This window comes from Erpetoichthys calabaricus, chromosome 15, assembly GCF_900747795.2.
Source record: "Erpetoichthys calabaricus chromosome 15, fErpCal1.3, whole genome shotgun sequence".
Taxonomy (NCBI): domain Eukaryota; kingdom Metazoa; phylum Chordata; class Cladistia; order Polypteriformes; family Polypteridae; genus Erpetoichthys; species Erpetoichthys calabaricus.
The window spans coordinates 22,844,337-22,859,386 of record NC_041408.2 but is presented as its reverse complement, the minus strand read 5'-3'; the positions used below and the strand labels follow the sequence as shown (position 1 = coordinate 22,859,386).

The following is a 15,050-nucleotide window of genomic DNA, read 5'->3' as shown; positions in this document are numbered from 1 at the left end:
AACTGTTGAAACGTAAGTAAGAGAATGATAATAATCCTGGCTGTTAATAGCTTGAGATCACAGGGCTCAACCTCATAGGTTCAATCTATAGGGTTCAGTGTGAACATGCCTACAGGGCATGGTTAGTGGTACAAGCAATAAACGGAGGTATGTTATTGCTAATTGTGACTTTTTGCCTTTTTAATATTTTAAACTAGTTGATTACCCAGTGGCTTCGCTCACTGAGTGCAAGGGAAAAAAATAAAATGTAGTCAATAAGTTATTAAACAGTAAAACATTAACATTTTAAAAAGTAAAGATACATTGAGCACTACTGGAGTGGTTTGGGGTAAACTACATTTTAAAGGCGCTATAACACAACACGTAAGTATTACTAACAGCAGCTAAAATGTATTTGGATCATCTGGCGGTAGTAGATCCGTTTTGAAAGGCGCAACATGACCGCGGTGGTATAGAAATTACATTTTCTATGTGATCGTCCAAATTTCTGTCTGACAACCTTGCACTATGTGCCTGTGATTTAAGAGAAAAATAATTCTGATAAATGTGGATGCTGCCCTTCCGTACTTAACGGGAAGAAGGTCCAAACGATTCCCAAGTCCAACACTTTACATGAAGAGGTCTGTACATTTTCTTAGATGTAAACTCTCCATCTTCTTAAAATAATTGATCACAACAGAAACCTTGAATGTTGCGGGGTTTTAGTGAGCTGAACTCACCTTAAGGGACAAATAGAGTCCTGCTTCGATGTCGGTGATTACACTCATTCGCAAAGATTTCCACTCTCCCAGGAGCCGACGGGGCACTTGAAGTGTCAAACAGTGCGAGAAGAGAGGACGGTGCCCGACCCGTTGTTTACAGCTCAGCGCAGTTAAAAAGTAGAAAGACGCAAAGCTGTTTTCCTCATCTCTTCTACTATCAAGTACTGCCAACTAAAAAAATCAAGTACTGCCAACTAAAAAAAAGTTACAATGTGGCAGTTTCCGCAACAGTCACGTGGATGAAGAAATAAGACTTCTCGGCGTGTTTGTGTTTACTTCCTTTTAATATCAGTAAAATAACTCTCACATAAATAATAACAATTTGTAAAGACGATATAAAAATGGCATCCACAAATGAAGTGATTAGTTCCTCTATTATAATATGTTCTGTGGTCATACATAATTTCCATATCGCGTGGTCATATGTAATTTCCGTTTTATACATAATTTCCATATCGCATGGTCATATGTAATTTCCGTTTCAAACACAAAAAGAATTTTATATATATATTTATATTTTTATCACCTTAATTTCAGTTTTAAAAAGACATCGGTCAGCAATTTGGGCTTATCTCTGTACTCGGCACTTCTTAATTTTATCGGTTTATCCCCAACTTGCCTGTTGTGACCACTGTTCAGAAAGATACAATCTTACAGGTTTGTTGTTTACCTTTAGTTGGTGTACTTTCATCATTAATCAGGTGTCATTCAAAAAATTGTAAATTGTATTGTTTCCGGCTAATATTCAGTATTCGACAACGGCTCATGCAATTGTGAGCAAGGCTACCCTACAACTGCTAAAGAGAAACCAGATGAATAATACGGATAAATAAATGCATAATGCATACATTTAAATATGTCAGACAGCTCTGACATAGTAGCTCTTAGACAATTCTTTATGCTTATCCTTTATTTACTGATAAATCAGGGTGAAGCAAGCTGAAACTGCAATCCTGCTAAACAAAAGGAAAACTGCATCTTTAAAGTCCCAGGGTATACAATTCCTCCATTCAGCCATGACTGGCCATATCTCTTATCTCATTCATAACAACTGTATTGGCATTATTTGTTTATTTTAACCAGATGTGAAACTGCTGTACTTTACAATGTGTTTAATAAGGTTTACATGTTCAATTTGAGTGAATTCAGAAAGTATTCAACGACCCTTCACTTTTTTGATATTTTGTTATATTGCAGGTTTATGCAGAAATATTTTAAATTAATTTTTTCACCACATCAACCAACACTCAATATTCTAGAATAACACAGCAAAAAAACAATTTTAGATTTTTTGTTTCAAATTTATTAAAAAAAAACAAAACAAAAAACCCTGAAATATCACATTGACACAAATTTTCAGACCCTTTACCTAGTACTGATTTGAAGTACAGTAGGCAGTGCCTGCAGTCTAGCGTCTCCTTTTAAAATGTATTTTGCGTCCCCTGTCAACAATCTTTACACTACTGCATGAGGAGTATTGAATTCTCTTAACAGCTTGTACTCGCTGCATTTGTAAACTCAGTGCTCAGACGCATTATATCTTTCCCTTTCAGAAAAGCAGGTATTTTGTCTGCTTAAAATCATGCAGCCATTCTGAGGTGTGTGTGTGGGGTATAAAAGAGACCCTAGGGGGAATGCACAATACAATATAAATGTTAGATCTGTACAGTAGGGGGAGAAGGAGTCCCTGTGTTCTTGTATAAATGCAGTTTACAACGAGCAATAGATGAAAACGAATAAGCCTTTTCAAACTCACTCAGTCTGAGCCATTCCCATCTGTCCTCCCACTTGTCAATCATATCTTTTCTCTTGTCTGTTAGCTGTAACAACTTCTCTTTGATCTGAAAATATCAGGAAATACAGAACATATAAACATCTCAGTTTATTAATGCAATATATGCCATATTGTCTTCTAAAACTGTATCACTGATTTTTTTTTTGCTTTTATTTGTAACAAATTCTTCAGAGCCATATACTTAATTTTTTTCAGATCATTTTACCAAATACTACTTTATCTCTGTATTTGTGAACAAGACAAATGTCTGTGTTTTAGACCTCATAAACAACAACAAAAGACAGGCTGCATAAGATTTATTAAGACTGGGGAAATACAGGAAATATTTAAAAGGTGATTTCTTACAAAATTACTTTCTCCCTCAATCAGCAGACCTCAGAATACCTACTAGAGCAACTTCAGCTGCAGCACATCTGTGTGGAAACAATAAATTACCTCCTCTGATGCGTAGTGCTTCCTCGCTAGGAGAGACTTTCCAAGCTCAATACAAGTAGTAAAACTATCATTTCGGGCATCAATTTCAGCTTTTATACCCTGGTGATTGTTCATCAGCAGCTCCACCGAGGAAACATCTCTGCAAATAAAAAAAACAATTAATTGCAAAAAAAATAAATAAATTCTACTTCAGGGACATTTCTTTGGCTGTAAATTATATTTCTGCTTAAATTCTCTTTGCTGAAAAATATTTCCTTTCATTCTTGAGGTTGTAAGAAAAAAAAAACCACTGGTCCACAGAGAAAATACACTCAGATAAACAAAAATGTGAAGGTTTCACACATACAATGTCCAGGGCAGAATTCAAACCCCTGTCTCTGGGGCCACACTAACCACTGTGCTGCCATCAGATGAAAACAGTCACATTTACCTTAAGAGCACTTTCAGATGTATGCACTCTGTGAAAAGCACAATGCGACTAATACAGTGTCTCACCATCCACAAAGAGAAATTATTTAATTTCCCCTACAGAGGTATTGGCAATCAGAGCATTTGCTGGCAGAATCGGGCGCAAATCTGGATGGAAGACAAGGACACTCATACACATTCAACTCACAAAGACCCCTGGAGAAAACAGTCACCAAGTAATCGAGCACACACAAATGTACAAGGGGAACAAAACCAGGATATCGAAAGGAAACCCTACTTAGATAAGAGTAAAATGTACAGTAAGGCAAAGAACTGAATACAGGCATCAGGTATCTACTATACAAGGCAGCAGTGCTAATCATATGCATACAGTATTTTATACACATGCGGCTAGATTGCCATTTTTCATTCTATAGCAAAGACAGGACAACAGCTAGAAGACTGCATGTCAGGGCTACTTCCTTTTGAAAGGGATCGGGGCCTTAGTGGCATATTAGGGAACAGATGTAAATATACAGAAGAAGGGCATATTATGAAAATGACTGAATAAATCATTCAAGTTAAACTGAACATGAACTACTTAGCATTCTTGGAGAGGGCTGAGTTTGATTGCTTGGGGCCAGTGAAAGGTACTATATGTTAGAGGCACCATTTCAGGGTTGTTAAGGAGAAGAGTGAGCACAGAGAAAGAAACAAAGTGCCCGAAAAAAGGTCATTTCAAAATGTTTCGGTTTTCTCCTTTGCAATCTTAAACGCATCTGCTTGCCACTTCATAGACGTGTGGGAAACTTTAGGGTAAAGCAGTGCCCACACCTTGTGCACACATCATATGGCTAGAACAGAGGGGATGAAATCAAAATCATTTTTTGTTCTTTACCACAACTTTTCTAGTAAGAATGATTATTACCGTAACTTTATTCTCTTTTTCCTGGTAGTTATATCCTGATTACATTTATAGATAGCACTTCTTATGTAATTGCTTTATCCATAGATCTGTTTTTCTGAACTGACTTTTCCATTGAAGTACTGAGTCTCAAGTCTTTACCACCATCAACAGGAACTGTTCCAAGATATTACTCCAGATCACCTGACATGGCTCCAACTCAGGTCCATTAGGCCAGTCTCTACTAGTCAGTTTGCCAAGCATGCATGTGCATGGCATCTCATGTCATTTTCTAACCTGCTTTATCCAGACTAGGGGTTGTGGTTGGGGCTTGGGTTTATCACAGCTAGCACGGAGCACAAGGCCGTCACAGTGCAAACACACACCGGGACCAATTCACCTAACCTGCATGTCTTTGAACAATGGGAAGAAACTGGTGCACCCAGAGGAAACCCACACTGACACAGGTTGAACACGTAAACTCCATGCAGGGAGGACCGGAGATGTGAAGCCTGGTCTCCTAACTGCAAGGCAGCAGTGCTACCATTGTGTCACTGTGCTACACTGCGTGGGATCTGTTTGATAAATACCTCCACAAACAATGGATGAAACCTAAAATTTTATAAACTTCACCAGGAATTAAACCAGGGTCCCTGAAGCTTCAAGGCTGCAACCACTATGCTGCTCAAATAACTTTAAGGTACAATTCTAGAACTCTTTACATGTATGTTTTAAATAACTGTGGTAAAACTATCCTATAAAACAGAGCCCATGGAGTCTCACTAAGAATAATTGATCATTAAAAAGATAAAAACTTTATACATATGCCTCTCCACATCTTTTCTTTTAAGTCTGGCCTAATGCTTCTTATGCAATACTGTTTCATACTATCTTTCATGGTACCATTACTTTTCTGTAAATTGCAGATTTCATTTACTGTTGAGAATACTGTATATAGTTTCAAATATTACAATGCACAGTAAATTATGCATTAAGAAACATTATCATTTAGCTATCTTTCACTACAGGTTTTGACTGATGCTTTGAATATCCTAAACCAGGCATTAATGACAAAGGATCACCTCTGTTAAGAAATGTTGCCAAGATTACTATATGCAAGTAATGAGAAGTTAAGCAAAATTACACCTTTTATTGGCTAACTAGAAAGATTACAATATGCAAGCTTTCGAGGCAACTCAGGCCCCTTCTTCAGGCAAAATGTAATACAGAAACTGGAGTTCTCTGTGCTTATATAGACACACATTAAACATGGCAACAGAGATGTTCCTATAGCAGCTCACTTCAACAGTCATGGACACTGAGAGGGACTTTAAAGTCCCAGTGCTTATGGGTAACTTCAAAACACAGCAAGAGAGAAAAGAATGGGAAATTAAACCCCATGCTAAAATTTAAAACATTACAACGTGGTGTAAATAGAGATGAGAGTTTTATAGCCAGTTATGAGGATTGTTTGCATCTCTTGGACTGTCCCACACAACACGACTACAAGATCGACATTGTTTTGAAAAACTCACCAAAAACTTTGTAAGACTTTGTTGAACAGTTATCTTATCCAAAGATTTTGCCTATATATTGTTCTCCTCACTTGCTAAATGAATCTTAGCCTGAAGAGGTCAATTATTTTTTTACATTTAAGATGTCTCACTTAAAGGTTTTCCAATGTTATTTGTCCTAGTGTGGAGTTCCCTGTATTTCTATACAGTTTCTGTATTACATTTTGCCTGAAGAAGGTGCCTAAGTTGCCTCGAAAGATTGCATATTGTAATCTTTCTAGTTAGCCAATAAAAGGTGTCATTTTACTCAACTTCTCACTACATCCATAAAGGCTAATGTGGTACAACACCCTAGTACTGTATGCAAGTATAAATAATTGCTTATTTTCATATTTTAGCATAGATTCTAATGTATACTAGTCACTGGTATTTTTGTAGAAGCAATACAGATATTCTTAATTTATACCATTCTCTTACACATACCTTGGTTTTTCCTGTGCCTCAATCAGACGAATAACATCCTCCATCCAAAGCATTAAGTCACGAACCATGCTGAAAAAGCGGAACTTGTCTCCTGTGTCCAGAAGACGTACTCTACGAGCTTCACAAGAGTCTAGCAGAGCTTTCCATGTTTCAAGCACTTCATTCTCTCTCTTTTGGATATCCTCCGCCTTATCTCCAGCATAAGCAGCCTGGAGACGGGCAGCATCCTCCTGCAACTGTCTCACCTAGAGATTGAGCAAAGAAAAGTCTTTAGAAATTGTAAACAAAATGCTATTTTTACAAGTTATTAACTTCAGATGCAGCATACCCCCAGCATAGAAAAAATTTCCTCCAGCCATAGCTTTTAATCTCTCAATGTCATGAGAGATTAAAAGCATATGCATTTACTACAGCCTCTAGCAGGACGGGAATGGATCAATTACAATGTATTATGCAATTCAAACAAAAGATTATTACCAAAAAAAAAAGGACAGACTTTAATGTGGACATTTCTCAATGATCGGGAATAATTCTGTGATGTTAAATGTTGTAGCACAAATAAAATACAAGACTGCTCTCCTTTAAGCAAACAACAGGAGAATGCAAAAGAGCCATAGTGAATATGAGAACTAGGAATGACTGACATTCAATGGGAATAAAGTACATCATTGTGTTTCTAACTTCCTGTAATGAAAATGAAGGAAATATTTAAAAACATAAATTTAGCATTGTCTATACTCTCTAAAAATCTAAAATATTCATTTTTTTTATAGAGAGACAATCCCAAAGTAAAAACTTTTCATTAATATGTGTATCACGTGACTTTAATCCAAGATAACACTGCGTATATTACATTAACAATGCAAGTAGTGAGAAGTCAAGTAAAATGATTTTGCTCGACTTCTCACTGCATTCATAATGGCTAACACGGTACAACACCCTAGTACTATTAACAATGCAAGGAAATGTTCAAAATGGTCATAAGTTTTGTTATATACATACTTCAAGAAAACAGGTGTAGAAACTGTCACTCAGAAATATAATTTTATCATTTACAAAATTATAAGCCTTACTATGGCAACTGTATGTGGAAAATCAATTGCTGTTACATGTTCTAATACTGCAATGCAGACCTTTTTGTTTGGCACAATTCAAGTCTATGCCTTTCTTTAAACTTGTTGCATAAAATATACACAAGTCAGAGTGACAATGTCCAAGATTATAGACGCAAAGTGTGTCAGGTTTTTAGATTAAAAATAAACTGTTACATTAAGGGACTAATGTAAGCTAGTAAATCTGAAACAATTTCTCATCCTGAGATTAAAATGGTTCATAATTAACCAGTTTGCAGTACTTCAGAAGCACTTGAAAGAATGGTGGACATTTTAGACAAGCTTTATAGGTTCTGAAAACTATTAATGCCAATAATAAACATATGTTGCAATTTTTAGATAAATATTGATCTTACATACCTGTGTCCCTAACGCTTGGATATCATGCTCAAAGGCTGTATGCATTCTCTGAAGTGCTTCAACTGTATTTTGGTCCCTGCCTAGCTCCTCTGGGAGTTTCTTGTGTTTATCCAGTATGCGTCCAAGGATCTCCTTTGCATCATGATAGAATTTGTGCAGTTCATAGGAGGCTGCCAGGATTTGAGTCCTGGTGTCAATTAGCTCTAGAAGGTCTGCCCATGCCTCATTAAGACCATCCTTCCACTCCGCAATAGTAGCAGCATCTGAATGTCCGGAGTTGATGAGCTCATCAGCCATATGATTGACTGCATCCACTCTTTCCTGTCCAATGTTGCCAGTGTCACGAGCAAACTCCCTAAAGCGCTCCTGCAGCATCTGAAAATCAATGACAAGATGCTAAGAAAGTTGTCCTAAATCAGAAGATTTACAAGATACACCTGTGATACTCCGTACACAACTGTTACTATGTTGTAATGGAACAGAACAAACTTATTCAGGCACAGTTTTTGCTCACAAGATCTTTTAAAAATGAGTTTCCTGAGCAAATAAAGCTACTCAATACTCTCATCTTATTTTTACAGCAATGCATTTTAAATTAAATAAATAACAAAAAACATTATCTTATGTAGGCATTCTTAAGTTTGCACCCAACTTTCTTGCAAAATCATGTTAAGCCATTTAAATCATTCATTTTTGAGCATTTAACAAACACACAAAGATATCTACAAAGTTATGTACTTGTAAAAGTGTCAACATAATCATAGCCCATTGATTTGCGTACATATTCTTTATTTATGCATCATATATAAATAAAAAAAAAAAATCAGGAGTGGTCTCCCTTAGACTTTCTTGAATACTCAGATATAGGGATGAATATTTGAGGAGTAAACCGCAAGACAATGATTATATTTTTATATTTTGTGTATTAAAGAACCATCAACAACAAATCAAATCAAATTAATTAATATATTGAACAGTTATTATAAAAGTAAAGTTGAATAAATCGGACTCTGCAGCTGCATGAATAAAAAACTTGCCATTATAATTTTTTATATAGGCAAACAATTCAGGTCAATTACCAATTTCAGTAAACAAAAGTGGGTCAAAAGTTGCAAGAGACTTTAATAATGTGTGTCATGTAATACTTGTACACAAAATTAAGTTTACGTAAAGCAAAAACGTTCTCAAATGTGTATGTGTTACCATTTGAACGTCACAGAAAATTGCAATTATTTCAAACTGGTCATTTTTCGAAAAAATGAAAAGAGACAAAAATACTTTGAATGCGGTGCTTTACCATAATATGATGTGAAATTATCAAATTTTAAATACTTTGAATGCGGTGCTTTACCATAATATGATGTGAAATTATCAAATTTTGAATATGTTTGGGGAAACATTTCAAGTAAACTACCACTTCCGGTTAGCGGAAATAGCTCAAAAGATGAAAGAAACCTACGCTTTGTACCTAATACTTGTATGCAAAATTTGGTTGACCTAAGTGAAAGCGTACTCAAGTTATCATTTACACACATGCACGCACGCACAAACATAATTCCAAAAATGGTATTTTCGGACTCGGGGAGGTTTAAAATGTCATGATTTATCAAAATCTCGAAATCAAATTTTTGGACGGTTACAATGCTTCCCTATACATCGTGCACAAGAAAGTAAAAAAACAGAAAAAAATTATGTCAGTGGCCTCACTAATTTGTTAGTAAGCCTTAGACACATACAGATGGATGCATAATAATTAGTGATACGTCGATGAACTGGCCAGAGATCAGTACAGAATGCGCTTTGCTCTTGAAATGCTAACAGCAATCAATTTATCAAGGACAGATAGTTTGCTGATTTTACAAGACCAATAATGAAGCTTCCTTGCATGTTCTGATGCTCACTGCTTGTATTTCATAGGTTGAGTGTTTAAGGGAGCACAAGACTGTGAAAAGCGGCTTGTTAAGAGACATTTTCCAAACTCTGATCTGTTTAATTGCAATTTGATTCATTCTGATGATCTCCACCCCCTTTAACATACACAGACACAGTTCATTTTCAAACAGCCCCATTCTCAACTCCTCTCTCATGTAAGAAGTGAGCGTGCAGTTGTGCATGTACAAGATGATACAAATGATCCAGTGACAGACATGCAGTGAAGAGGAGAGTTATTTCTTAATCCCAAAAGTGAGTGTAGATCTTTGTATAACAAACTGTTAATAATACCCAACATGTACTGTATATAATTTGATTTTATTGCTGATGGCACAGGAGACACGTGTGTAAGTTCACCAGTCACACATCATGTTTATTTTCATCTTTACCAGATAAGGTCTTGTGCCTTACTTCTCAGTAATAACAATTTAAATACAAAACAAAATCAAAGCTGAAGGCAATTTTTAAAGGTGGGTAAAGTCTTAGTGATGTACGGGTACAGTACAAATTTAAAAGCTTGATATCTGCATTTTATTACTTTACAAATTCAATAAGCTGCTGCATGTCATGTGAAAAATGTAATTGTGGGGTGCTGTGCATCTCTTACCATTTTTAAATAGTTATTTATTTAACAAGTAAAACAATAGTAGGAGATAGGCCATAAAAACTGGTGAACCTCTCGTTTGTATCTGCACTTTTGTTAAATACTACTAGTGCTGCTAAAGATCACTGAGCATTATTACTTGTACCGTGGTAGTTATATGCCCAAGCGGAGTGAAAGCAATTTTAAAAAACATTACCTCATTGGCCAAACAGAAGTTATAAATATACAACGTTAACTCACATTATACTGAAAACACACATTTTCTTCCTACAGATTTTTTTTGTTTTTGTGTTTAGGGATATAAATTGTGAAATCCCTGTAAGAATACCTGTTAAAAAATATAAAAACAACTGCTAGGAAAGAATTATGCACCATAAAATTAAAAAATGCCTACCGTAACATGTTCATAGTCTTGACCAAGCTCATGAGAGCCTGCCACTACTTCCCTTTCTGCGATCCATTGCTCTAGGTCATCCACTTCTCGGTTCAACTGAAACAAGCGGCAACGTTCATCTAGTTTCCCCCTTCTTTCTTCTGACAAGTCTTTCAATCCAGCATACAGCTTGTCAACCTGAGACTGCCTCATACTGATGCGCTCACTAAAACAGCACAAATAAGATACTCAGACTCATTCACTAACAATAAATAAATATATAAATAAAATGGCAGCCAGAGGAACATATGTAACAGAATGCAATACAGTTAAACAAATCAAAAACATCATCATTATATAATATTCTTAAACCTATTTAATCCAATTAAGGATCAAAGAAGGGCGGCGCCTATCCTGGGCAGCACTTGGTAAAAGGCAGAAAACTGCTCTAGTCAGAGCACTAGTCCATTGTAGACCCTAATCACACACACCCACACACACTCATTCTGGCCAATTTGGATTTGTCGGTTATCCTAACTGCACATCTTAGGAGATCTGAGCATGAATCAAGAGTGTATCTAGAGGTAAACCACACACCAACACAGGGAGAATGTACAAAGTCTATATGGACAGCCCTAGACAATGGATTCATTAAGCAGCAGCTCTACCCCCTGCACTATCATCCATCCATCCATTATCCAACCCGCTGAATCCGAACACAGGGTCACGAGGGTCTGCTGGAGCCAATCTCAGCCAACACAGGGCACAAGGCAGGAACCAATCCCGGGCAGGGTGACAACCCAGCACAGGACACACACAAACACACCCACACACCAAGCACACACTAGGGCCAATTTAGAATCGCCAATCCACCTAACCTGTGGGAGGAAACCGGAGCGCCCAGAGGAAACCCACGCAGACACGGGGAGAACATGCAAACTCTACGCAGGGAGGACCCGGGAAGTGAACCCAGGTCCCCAGGTCTCCCAACTGCGAGGCAGCAGCGCTACCCACTGTGCCACCATGCTGCCCTGCACTATCATACTAACCCAAAACCATCAGTAAACCCACTTGAGCAAAGATTTTATTTTTCTGAGTTAGTATAAACTAAAATTAAAGAGAAAAAATTAACTATTGGAGTTAATTCCACCTTAAAAGTGTTTCTAATAGTTTCTAATAGTTTTGAGATATTAAATAACAAAAGGAAAAAACACAAATACACACACACCTGTAAGACTATCACCAAAAACAACAATGTTTTAAGAAAACACTGACCTCTCGGGATGTCCAGCTGCCACTAGTGCCCGACTTGTTTTTGAAAGTTGATGTACTGTTTCTGCATAATCTTCCACTGCTTGCTCTAATATCTGGTGTTTCTTCAGCATGGCTACAGCACTTTGCTCATCCTAAATCAGCAATTAAGAGCAAATAAAATAAAGCAATAAATTGAACAACTGTAGAAGTACGTAAAACGTGGCTTGTATACTATGCATATTTGAAGATCAGGAAAATTTATTCTCCTGCTTTTATAAAGTAACCTGATAAGGTAAACTAGCCACAGTGTAACAGCTTGAGCTCTTCATCATTAATATGAGGGTGAGAAATAAAACAAAATTCATGCATACTGCACTAGTTAGTTTGGCTTGGGTCTGCTATAGGCTTATTCCTCCCAAATATCAAATTTTTAGCATCTACTGAGCTTTAAAATGTAATTTATATCTATGCTGGTTCTACAGAATCAATCCAGGAAATGTTCTATTATCAAAATGTCCCAGACTTACAAGTAATGAGGAATGAAATAAAGGAAGTTGAAAGGTAAATGGAGCCCTGCATAATAAACAAATTGCTTGCTTTGAAAATCTGTAGCTACTCTGGTGAACTCTGGCTTAGATTAAGTATCTGTAACACTCTGAAGGATGGCGGTCAGAAATATGTATGAGGGAATGACATACACGGTAGTTGAGGAAAAATGCAGGGAAGAAGGAAGCAGGATCATGCAACACAAGGAGCCATAGTATAAAAATAAGCGGTCTAAATCTCCTGTCAGGTGTTCGAGTAACTGATGACACATTCATCCAAAGCTGGTAAGAAAGTAACATTAAGGTTTAGGTATACGTAACATATAAACTAGGATTAACACAATATTCCCACAATAAAATAACAAAACTTTGTACATGTGGCCCATTTTGGTTTCTAGACAATAATATTTTTCTGATCTTTGTTTTTTTTAACGTATACAGTACTTCTCTTTTCTTATATTTACACCATGCAAATAAGATGAGACCACTCTTCTTAAATCATCATATTTTATCAGCACAAACCTTGGCCTTCTCTTCTGACATCATGTACAGCTCCTGCTCACTCATCCATGCTTCAGCCTCTGCAGCATCAAAGTAGTATTGCTGAGCTTTATGGGACTCCTCCAATCGATTGTGTCTTTTTGCAGTCTCTTCAATCATAAGGTCCCAAAGCTGTTGCAGATCGGCTAGCCTTTGTTGAATGGCTTCAGTATTGGGGTTATCATTTAAGATGTTTTGGCTTCTCTCAAAGATGTCATCGATACGTGGCTGGTGTCCTTGAATTTCTTTCTGAAGGGTCTACAAAGACAATTTCAAATTGAGATGAAACCCAATCCCAATAAAAACTGTACACGACTAAAGAGTTACAGAATTCACCACCTAATTTAAAATCTGCCAAAAAAATTAATCGACATAAACAGATAATTGTGCAGAAGGGAATGTGTGCATATATAACTCTCTATTATAAAAGAAAATCTTGAGACGAGACTATTTCAAAGAGATTTTTTCAATCCTTCGAGACGAGACTATTGCCAAGAGATTTTTTCAAGTCCCACCCTCCTCTCAACCATTTACAGTTAACGGCCCACAACCACAGTTCTCTCACCTCTCATTCGTATGAATGTTTTTGTCAGACAGTTCCTGTGTTCTTAGCTCTTATAAATTTTTATGTTTTCCTCACTTTAAGTTCCCAATAAAAAAAAAAGACTTCCATCATGTCCAAATCTTAATGAAGAATTTCATCCCGAAGGGTTATTAACAGAAGAAATGAGTACACGGGCAATCCTAGCACCGAGAAACAATGAAGTCAAACGAATTAACGCGAAAATTGTCGATCAGTTACAAGGCTGAAACAGTTGGTGGTGATCTTGCGGAAGATGAAAACATCAACTTACAATATCCCATAGAATATCTACAACCGTTAACACCATCCAGTCTTCCACCAGTGGAATTACTGTTGAAAGAAGGATGCATCGTAGTATTGCTGCGTAATTTATATATGAGTGATGGGCTATGCAATAGAACAAGATTAGCTGTACTCAAAGTTGGTCAAACAATTCTGACGTAAAATTTTAACAGGCGACAAGAAAGGTAATGTAGTACATCTTCAGCGGATAACAGACACCAAAGGAGATCTTGATATGCCATTCGTATTAAAACGTTTACAATTTCCCATTAGAATAGCTTTGCTATAACAATTAACAAATCACAGGGACAAACATCTGGAAAAGTTGGTTTATTTATTAGAGAGAAAGCAACGATATTCGCTCATGGGCAGTTATACGTTGCGTTGTCATGATGCAACTCCAAACATGGAATCAAAATTCAAAGCGATACTGACGAAGAGTTAATTCCAAATACAGTAAAAGTGTAAGTTTAAAAATTATTTGTGTGTTAATTTCAAAGCCAAACAGAACAAAATCGTATAACGCAACAAATACCTCTAACGCAACATGAAACATAATTCATAACATTCTTTCAATTTATGCTGCTTTACTATTTTTTACTATGGTTAATTAATCACTGTAATGTAAAATTGTTAGGTATTTTATGCATATGTAACAATTCCCATGAAAATAATCTTTTTAAATTGTACATCTGCTTCTCCATACGCGAGCGGCAGAGCCGGAAAGTGGCGAGCGAAGCAAGTAGGGGGCAGAGCCCCCCTAGTCATATATAAATTAATCAGGTAGTGTGTCAATGCAGACTTCGCATGTCAACCATATTTAAAACATTACCTACTTTTAAAGAAAAATGTGGGCCAAATCAGCAAGCTGTACATTATTTTAAGTAATTCAAGATTTATTTTATAGCTTTTGAAAACAATAACATATGTTGTCAATGGTTTTGAAGTTGTGCAGCAACAAAACACAAAATTGACAATTTCCAGAAAACTGTGATGCGGCCATGGCCTTTCTGATTGTTGCTAAATACAAAAAAATATACTAAGCACAAAACAAACTGGTAAAGGATGACACTACATAGTTTGTGTTGAGTATAGTGCATGTAAAAAGCAACTTATACATAGCAATCTCAAAGTTACATAAATGGACACCTTTGTTGGTACCCTT

The 15,050-nt window shown here is 36.5% G+C and overlaps 1 protein-coding gene across 2 annotated transcripts in view; it reads right to left on the bottom strand.

The window, feature by feature from the left end:
- Window positions 1–15,050, bottom strand: part of sptbn1 (spectrin, beta, non-erythrocytic 1) — a 271,534-nt gene that overhangs the window by 19,359 nt on the left and 237,125 nt on the right. For both annotated transcript variants that reach the window (XM_028820329.2, XM_028820331.2), the window contains 7 exons: window positions 13,003–13,278; window positions 11,957–12,087; window positions 10,703–10,907; window positions 7,773–8,147; window positions 6,301–6,545; window positions 2,992–3,130; window positions 2,518–2,602 (listed from right to left, as the gene is read on the bottom strand). In XM_028820329.2, the coding sequence (XP_028676162.1) occupies window positions 2,518–2,602; window positions 2,992–3,130; window positions 6,301–6,545; window positions 7,773–8,147; window positions 10,703–10,907; window positions 11,957–12,087; window positions 13,003–13,278 (1,456 nt within the window). The remainder of the gene's footprint in view (window positions 1–2,517; window positions 2,603–2,991; window positions 3,131–6,300; window positions 6,546–7,772; window positions 8,148–10,702; window positions 10,908–11,956; window positions 12,088–13,002; window positions 13,279–15,050) is intronic.